This window comes from Galendromus occidentalis, unplaced genomic scaffold (genome assembly GCF_000255335.2).
Source record: "Galendromus occidentalis unplaced genomic scaffold, Mocc_1.1 scf7180000077485, whole genome shotgun sequence".
NCBI classification, from domain to species: domain Eukaryota; kingdom Metazoa; phylum Arthropoda; class Arachnida; order Mesostigmata; family Phytoseiidae; genus Galendromus; species Galendromus occidentalis.
The window spans coordinates 1185091-1194155 of NW_003805473.1; the positions used below are offsets into that span (position 1 = coordinate 1185091).

The following is a 9065-nucleotide window of genomic DNA, read 5'->3' on the forward strand; positions in this document are numbered from 1 at the left end:
CCCGAGAGCTAGTTCGCATGGTAATTGGGTCCCATTGTGATTAAGGGATTTTGGTGCCGGCTCAGCTGGAAATAGAGTGGGTAATCTATTTTTAGCGCCCAGAAAGTCGTCTGAGATATCTTCTCCGGACATCTCCAAGAAAATCTTCTTCATGGAGGTGACCTTGAGTCAGTGTCAGTAATCCTAGTTTGCCAATGGAGCTGTACAATCAGAAATTAATGACCACAAGTCTTTCGTGGTGATGCATCTTCTGTCTCGGGGTCAGCGGAGTTGTTGTCCCTGTCAGTAGTCACGCGTCCGGAGCGTTCAGCAAACATAAAGTTCATTTGAAATAATTTCCTTCGTTCCTGCTCAACGATCGGTGCTTCAAATGTGAACAATGTGGGAATCTTCCGATCTGATTCACATGTGTACGAGAAAAGCGTCGATCTTCGGTGTCGTCCGACGGAACAGGGTTCGGTGTTATCGCCCGAGCGAATCATCGCTTTTGTCTGCTTCTTCCTCGGCATTGGCCGAGCAGGATATGACGGCAAATTAGGTTTCGGGTGATCGTCCTTGTCGACGATTCGATGTTAGCACCGATGACCAGACAAATCAACTTGAACATTGTTGTTGTGGTCACCGTCTCTGTCGATGTGTTGGGCTTCCAATTTCGGAGGAAAGGATAACAGCAGAAGCTTCAGCAGCCCAGAAGAAGATCAACAAATGTTCTGACCCCGGAGTCGTTTCTCGTGAGGGATCCGTGAAGGAGGGGCGAACGGCGACGGTTTGAACTGGCGCCGAGCCTCTCGCCACCAGCTATAAAAGGTTTGGGGCAAAGCTAGGGTGGCAAGCAGAAGCTTACCGAACATGAAGACTCTGGTGAGTCCTCTGGTGTGGCTTCAACGATCAAAGGATACGCTCACTTCATACAGAATTCGTTCTTGTGTCGTCGCTTGTGATCGTTCTCGATTCGGTCGGATTTCACTTAACCAGGTTTATTCCTTACAGCTCGTATTAGCCTTAAGCATCGGAGCCGCCTACTGCGGTGGAGGTGGATGGTCGGGCGGAGGCGGCGGGGGATGGTCTGGAGGAGGTGGCGGCGGTAAGACCTACATTGTAAAGTCCCTCGGCGGAGGAGGTGGCCACGGAGGCTGGTCCGGTGGAGGTGGTGGCGGTGGATGGTCCAGCGGAGGTGGCGGTGGATGGTCTGGAGGAGGTGGCGGTGGATGGTCTGGAGGAGGTGGTGGAAGCTTCGGCAAGACCTACATCATCAAATCTCTCGGAGGTGGTGGTGGCGGCCACGGCGGCTGGTCCGGCGGAGGTGGCGGATGGTCGAAGGGAGGAGGTGGCAAGTCATACATCATCACCAAGATCAGTGGAGGACATGGATGGAAGGGCTAAGCACAAGTTTTTTGATGCTGATCATTCAAAAACCGAGCCGCTCCATATGTAAAAAGTGTAAATGGATGAACCCACACAAGTAATTCTCGTACCATGGACTGACATGTTTGCACGTCTTCGGGGTTTGTGTAGTGGAATAATTACCAAATAAAGCCTATTTTCTTACCGCGAATCTTCTGTTCCGTCCGGTCCCACGTTCTTACGCAAAATTCCTACGTCCGCGACGATGGTAAGGAATCTCTTTCCTCATCGACACGACATTCACTCCTCCAGGAACCCGGGGGAACAGACCTGCTAGACTGAAGAAGACCTGAAACAGCATACACGTCAAACCTGCGGAGAGAAACTGACACTCGAATCGCGAGTAGTTTTACGCAGGTTGACTGTCTGCGAGACGTGAAGGGGGCCCTGTGCTGTTGTATCCTTCCAATGCTCGCCAATCGAACTTCTTGCATAGAGACAAGTCACAGGCCCATGAGTTAATATGTCGAGGATCAATGGTTCGATCTGAGTTCGAAGCTCGAGCTTCCCTGACTACTCAGCCAGTACTGAATTCCCGTTGGGAAGCTCGAAGCCCCGGAATGTATCGTTCCACGCGGACGATGATTTTTACCCGGAGCTCTCGTCCAGAATCTATGTATCTCTTGATCTATGCATCATGCTGATTCTCCCGTCGAAATCCTCAGGATATGCAGATGATGGCTTGCGAAAGATCCATCGGTGGATTGAAACCGAAGTTGAGCGTACACGTTTGCTCTCCTCGGCAGATCGGTAACGTCGTCGAGATTGTGGGCTCTGTCACCGTCTTCGGGTACACTCCCGTGTTTCATGAGGAAGAATTCGTGCCAGGCGATTGTCGCGGAGATACGCGCGGATCCCGGTCAGCCCATTCGCCCAGTGTAAATCTGCCCATTCGGCGAGATATGCGTTGTCAAAAAGGAATGTTGTGACCTTTCAGCCTTGCAGACACACTGATCGTACACTGTTGTCTGAGGGAGACAGAATCCTCAAAACCGTGTTTATGCGATATACCAGCATATGCTGGTGAGATATGCTTTCCGAATGATGGCCACGATTGTGAAATCTTTGGGAGGTTCAGAAGCCGCTGGCACAATCAATCGGAATGCTGTCTCTGGACCTCCGGCACAGCGATTTTCCAGAATGCGGGTGAGAAACAGGGTCGACTCTTAAGTCAAGCAATTTGCGGCTTCGAAATGCGCCGCGCGGATCGGTACTCAATATGCCACTACTGGAGGCAATGACTCCGAAGTATCTTCTTGCTAAGTTTTTCCGTGGGATCTGAACGCTCCCGAAAATCGCTCGACGGCGGGAGCAATCGGGTCCACGAAGAGCTCGAGGCGGGCTCAAGGGCTCTCGAGGCGCTGCGGTTTCCGAATATGCATGAAGAATATGGTCTTGAACTTGATAACCATCAGAACGGGGAGCGTATTCTCGGGTGGAGAAATCGGGAACTTTTCACACCGATGTGTTTTCAGAATCTCCCATCGGTTTCGCTTTCGTCATCGAGTGCTTCCGGAACCCCGCAATGACTTCGAATGGAATTGCAGTCGATTTCAGCCTGCACACTTGAATACAGCCCGGAAACTGGCAAGAGAAAGCTCGTGATGGCATGGTTTCGAAGGAGAAAGCGATTTTCGCGGAAAACCACCAAAAGACTTGAAAACTGTTCTTTTCTGGATTTCCATCGCGGACACCTAGTGTTTGGCGGTCACGCCATTGACGGGAGAGCGCCGAGTGCAGTACATTCACTTTTCCGCCGGAATTCTCTCAGAAGGCTCGTGTATATTTATCTGTGATGTCTCCGCCGCTCAGGCAGAATATCCGAGGCTCCAGAAGCGTCGTACCAGGGATACGAAGGATACGCGTGATGAACAGAAATCGAGCGCTTCGATTAGGAGAAATCCGCCTTACTCCAACTCTCTCCCGTGTCTTCCTCAAACCTTGGGGCTCCACAATCAGATATTCTCGAGCCCGCGAAAAATGAGGAAAAAAAGAACTGTCATTGGGCATTCTGGGTGATTTCCAGTGGGTAATCATGATCTTACGAAGCTCTCGGAGCCGTTAGAACATTTCTGATTAGGACAAGCTGACGCGGCCTCGCCTCGTAGTGGTACATGATGACTCGATGCCGGGATAACTCGATGCCGGACAACTCGACGCCGGAAGGATTGGCTCGCGCCGAATATAAAGCCTTACGGAGCTTCTTTCTCCAGTCTTCCCTACGTCGGCGTCGTAGGCGAATCGGGTAGCGGATAGTCGTCAGGCGACTGAATTACAAGAATGCCGGGAGTCGGCTTCTCCAGGACAGTCCCCTCCCGCGCCGAGGAGCATGCTTCGCTGTAAATAGAGTAGATTAGATATACATAGGACGGACCATCAGTTTGGAACATTGGTACATTGAGTGAGCTCTCATCGAAGGTCATTCAAGCGCTCAGATGACCCTCGATTTCACGAGGAATTTTCGTAGCCTGCTCAACTTTGACCGTCGCGTGTGAGGCACCTGATGACTCCATGTGTGGATCACTAAGCATCCATGATGAAGTTATTACAAACACCTCGCAGAAACTCAACGGAAGTCTGAACATTGAAGTTGCTCACTATCTCGAGCAAACGTTCATCTGCTCGTATGTTCTACGATCGTTCCGCAGATGGCTCGTGACCGCTGATGAAGCATGCGTGGAGCAGGTATAGATGATGCTGATTTTTTTTGGCCCGTCGATAAGTCTTCACAGGAATGGGTGGTCGACTCCGAACTCCGTTTGTAGTCTCCGATGAGCTGCTTCTGCGTAATTCTTCGTTCTCGAATCATTGTTCAGGAAGCGCTCGTTCGCAGACCAAATACCGACTGGAAACACTGCATCTTGTCGAATCACGCTTCCGTCCGACACAATATGGAGGAGTGAACTTACGTTCGAAGTACTTCGGAACTGGCATCGACTGCACAGGCAAGAAAACTGCAATGTCGGCTATGATATTGTCGAGTGCGTCGGGAGGCACGAGAGCGAGCCCGGGGAATCTTCGCACAGACAGCGCGAAATCGCTATCAGTGTGATATAGGCGGTCGAAGAGCCGTCGGAGAAAGCGTTGATAAACCCGTTTTCGAAATCCATGGAAACTGTCGGAGGGTTCGAATTAGGGAAGGCGCTCCGAAGTAGCCCGACCATGCGCCGGTGAGCTTCTTCTGTCCTTGTCGGGATCAGCGCGCAGCATACTGGGAGGACGAAGCCTTTTCGCTCGGCGAGGATGACTACTGCCTGATAGAAGAGATGTGGGAACAAGCTGAATTTACCGTCTGTTAGTAGGTCTTGCAAACGAAGCTGATACATTCGGGAGCAGACTCTCTCCCGAACAGGAGGATTCGCTGTTTCCCTCATTCACATAACGATGTGGAGATATCCAAGCCAATGGGAAGCCGCTGTGCTCCGCATTTCGGAAGAAACTTCCTAAGCGTCTTGATAACTTGAGCTCGCGATCCTCTGACAAGAGTTTGGGAGTCCCCAATTCGAATTTGTCAGACCAGGAGTGGGTTCTCCCATGGACGGAATTCCACCGAAATCGCCGAGGAGGTTTCCAGTATCATCTGAGTCGTTCTCTCTCGTTTCAGACTGCGTCGCCTCCTCAATACTTCTATGGCCCCCGGATACGGTCCATCACTATGGACACCGATCATCGGCAAGACGTCATCTGTGGCGACAGACGTATGCAAGCGTGCCTTGCAAGAACCTACTTGCTGGCAACCCCGGAAGCGAGCTGATTTGTCCTTGCTCTTCTTCTCCCCGATATGAACATGACCCCCGAGAATCAGCTTCGGTCTCCCCTTTGCGATATTATGGCATTGGAGGAGGAAGCCATTTTCCAGGAGAGACGAACAGAAATCTTGCTCACGACTCTCGATCGAACAATGAAAGCTCAGATTGCTCTCGATCGAAAAGGACGGCAACTCGAGGAAGTTTTCCTAGTCTGCCACAATCCGGTACGCGAAGTGCAACACAACTTCTAAAAAGATCGGGATAGCACCCTGCCCCAGAACAACAAAGTTAGAGCCCTTCAGCAGCTGATGGGGGCTCGAGATCTGGCACCGAAGCCAGAGAAGTCTCGCCTCCCATGCAGTTTTAAATCCTACTCAGCCATGTCATCCATGCATTGCCCATTTCTGTGTAGAGCGCCGCTCAAGACCCAGTGCATCTCTCTGACTGTGAAGAAAACTGACAGAAAATGTTACTATCATGGCTGAACACTCCGCCAAGAATAAACTCAGTCAGCTGTCATCTCTCAATCAGCTGTGGTGACGCACTCAACAGATAGATCTCAATCAGCCATCGCTGCCTCGCTTGACATTTGGGTGTGTATGTAGGCATTCTAATCGTGGGCAATCTTCCTGAGGAAAATTAACACCAGCAGGATCGACTGAAGTCACTGACATAAGAATTGTGATGCTGAAGCCAACGAATTCATCCCAAGCTTTTCCTGCTGAATGACGGCTCGAGTCTTTAGTAGCTGGCATCCGAATCGCCAGATTCACAATTTGCTGAGCGAGTTTCTCCAAGGTCATACCCAGATCACAGGCTCGAATTCGGATCTGGGAGAATTCGTCCAGCATCGAGCTGTCGGCATCGAGCTGTCGGCATCGAGCTGTCGGCATCGAGCTGTCGGCATCGAGCTGTCGGCATCGAGCTGTCGGCATCGAGCTGTCGGCATCGAGCTGTCGGCATCGAGTTGTCGGCATCGAGCTGTCGGCATCGAGTTGTCGGTATCGAGCTGTCGGCATCGAGCTGACGGCATCGAGCTGTCCGATCCCAAGCCTTCGCCGATGTCTACCATTACCCATGTGGCATTCTCCAACAGCTCCGATATCATCAAGTTGGGAGTATTTGCCAATTCTTCGGAACGGAATAATCCACGGTGTTCACCGAGTGTCAAGCATGCGCTATGGAATCCCTTCCGCAGAAGAGCTGCGGATCTTATCGGCGACCTGGCGAAGTCCACGTTCTGCCTCGATCATCTGCAGAGGTGACTCGAGTAGGCTACGGGGGCCTTTATTCTCGCATGGCTATTCCTCCTTCAGCAAATGTCCGACAGTATCGGAAACGCAGAGCAATATACTAGACTAGTCTTGTGACTGCCTGGATCAACTTGTCCTCTTTGCTTCATTATCTTCAGCAAGGACTCAGGACATGGCGCGCGCTCTCGCACCTGTCATTCTGTCATCTCCTCCAGGGGCTGCGGGTGCTTGTCGAGTTTTTGATGATGTTTGAATTTCGCTGCGGCGTTCAGTCACACGGGCTGTCTCTGACAGCTCGGCGTCGCATCGCGACATCGTCGACACCGCCGACCGGGAGCCCAGCTCATACGAGTCTTGCAACCAGGGTACTCCATTATGTGATGGATAATAAGGTCGGAGACTGATTCCCTGGGTCGAGTAGCAGGTTTTTACCGAGTAGTTCAATGCCCGAACTCTTTGCGGAGATCAGGCAGAAGAAAAACGCGCGTCCTGCCTGACTGCGTAGCGTCTTAGCGAGTTACTGATTCAGGCATCTGAAGGCGAGCCGCACTCCACAAGGCACTTTGAGGGCTCTCCTGGTCGGATTGCCGTTCGCGGGTCCGATACTGCCGAGAAGCTCCGTTCGAACGGAGTGAACCCATTCTCTCGCAGCTTAATCAGGAGCCCAATGAAGCAAGGGCACGCCTGGTCACGTATATGTTCATGGCGTTCATGAGTAAAACTCGCAAAAGCCCTGGAACAACTGCTTTGATTGCATTTGGGTGGAACCAGGGAAGGAGTCGACAAGAGCATGAGGTTCCCGGTCAGGACCTCCCTTCCATGACACATGCTTGAGCGATACTGCGATCTGTTCGTGGACACACGAGGATTGGATGTGGGAATCTTCCTCCCGGTCCCGGCAGAATCAGCGCGGGAAGCTGTTCGGTACATCAATGGTCCGCTGGCGACTCACGATCAGTTCCCATGGAGCCGTCGATGGTTCGGCCAACAATCGACTTCCAGTTCGATTCGTTTCCCTCTTCCCATTGGGGGCGCGAGACGGAGGCGATCTTGGCGAGCGTCGACTTTCGGCTACGGGCAGGCATGCTGCGCGCTATAACCGAAAGACCGGATTTTTCCGCTGGGAACGGGGGAATGGGTATCATCCATGCACGCTGAGGGGTTTCATGACCGGAAATATGGCCATCCGGTTCATCCCTAGAGATTCGCCGCAGAAGCAAGCAGATAAAGTTGATCAACTGCAACAGCTCCCGCTCGCACCCGGTCATGTGGAACAGGTCGACCTCGGACCATTTGGAACGATTGCGCCCGCTCCGCCACGTACACGGATAGAGGTTTCCTCCGTATCGGCCTCGCTAGCTGATGGAGACATCCTCTCTCATTGGACAACCGGGGGTGTTGAATGCGAATGCATTGGACATTAGACGAATGGACTTCATTCCTGAGGAATATCTGCGTCGAGCCGATAGGGATTACCAGCGAGAAGCTCTTTGGAACCGACGCCGATAGCCCTAATGGAGCAGGAGAATCCGCGGGTCTTCATCTGTGAATCAGGGAACTGAATGCCCCCTGGGTATGCCGAAGAGAAAAAATCGAGAGACCGAGACTTCCCGTCGACGGTAAGAATTCGAGAATCGCTTCCACATCGTATCGTAGAGTTCGAAGAACAGGATGCGTCTGCTGAGCTCTTCTAAGACACCGCTTTTTGGTGTTGATTCTATCCAAGCCCCCAGGTCCGACAGTCTGTTTGCCTCTGGGATATGTGATATCAGTTCTGGAACAGGGTCTACTCCTGCTCGGCCTAGTCCATTGTCGAGGGCAGTTCCGTACGCCTATGTGGGAAGGGGGGGGGAAGGGTAAATCGAGAATGTGACTGGATTCAGCCCGCTCGTTATAAGATACCGAATTGAGAGCGCCTCAGAGTTCTCCTCATGATTCTGGAGAAGCGAATCTTCCTCAGCTCAAAGAGCTCATTGCGTAAGGGGGATCGCTTTGTGTAACCATAAGCTTTGTTTTCGCGTTCGTTGAGCTCTTCTCGATCGGAACTATCACGAGAGTCGAGTCCAGGCTTATTTAAGCACAGAATCTCGTCCCGCATAAAAACGGGATATATTGTCGGAGTGTGGGGGCGTCGATCGCATCAAGATAAAAGACAAAAACTCATCAGACAGACTTTATTCTCGAGAACGTTTCCTTTCCGACTGTCGAACGACGACGCGTCTGCGTCTGACCGAGCAAGCCACTGCGAGGCTGAGCGACGCCGACGGACGAGTATAGCAGGGGTAGAGCGAGAGATCTGGAACAAAAGAACGTCGGTGGTGGAAATCGCTGGAAATCAGTGGTGTGTGCGACCAATCTCATTAAGTCGAAGCGCCAGTAACAATCCCACGTCCACTGCGACTATGCAGGCAGCGCGGCCGTGGAACCCATTACTCGTTCGCAGTCTCGATTCTCCGAGAGGAACTTCAAGTGCGAATGGCTCGCCCTCCGAGGTACTCGATCGAGGAAGAGTGGATTCCGACGCGGTCGATATCGTGACGTGGTCAGCAGAGGCGCGCACAGGGGGGGGGGGCCCAAGGGGGCCATGGCCCCTACCAAAATTCTCCGGTTTCAATGCTAAAGTATGGACTCCGAGAAGGCGCGTCATCATTTTTGGTCG

General features: G+C 52.1%; 1 protein-coding gene across 1 annotated transcript; it reads left to right on the forward strand.

Annotated features, from left to right (window-relative positions):
- The first annotated feature begins 849 nt into the window (after positions 1 to 849).
- LOC108864550 (loricrin) lies at positions 850 to 1383 on the forward strand. Its single transcript, XM_018640466.1, has 2 exons — positions 850 to 861; positions 991 to 1383. Exons 1-2 carry the CDS (start codon positions 850 to 852, stop codon positions 1381 to 1383), a joined length of 405 nt encoding a protein of 134 aa, XP_018495982.1.
- Positions 1384 to 9065: the final 7682 nt, after the last annotated feature.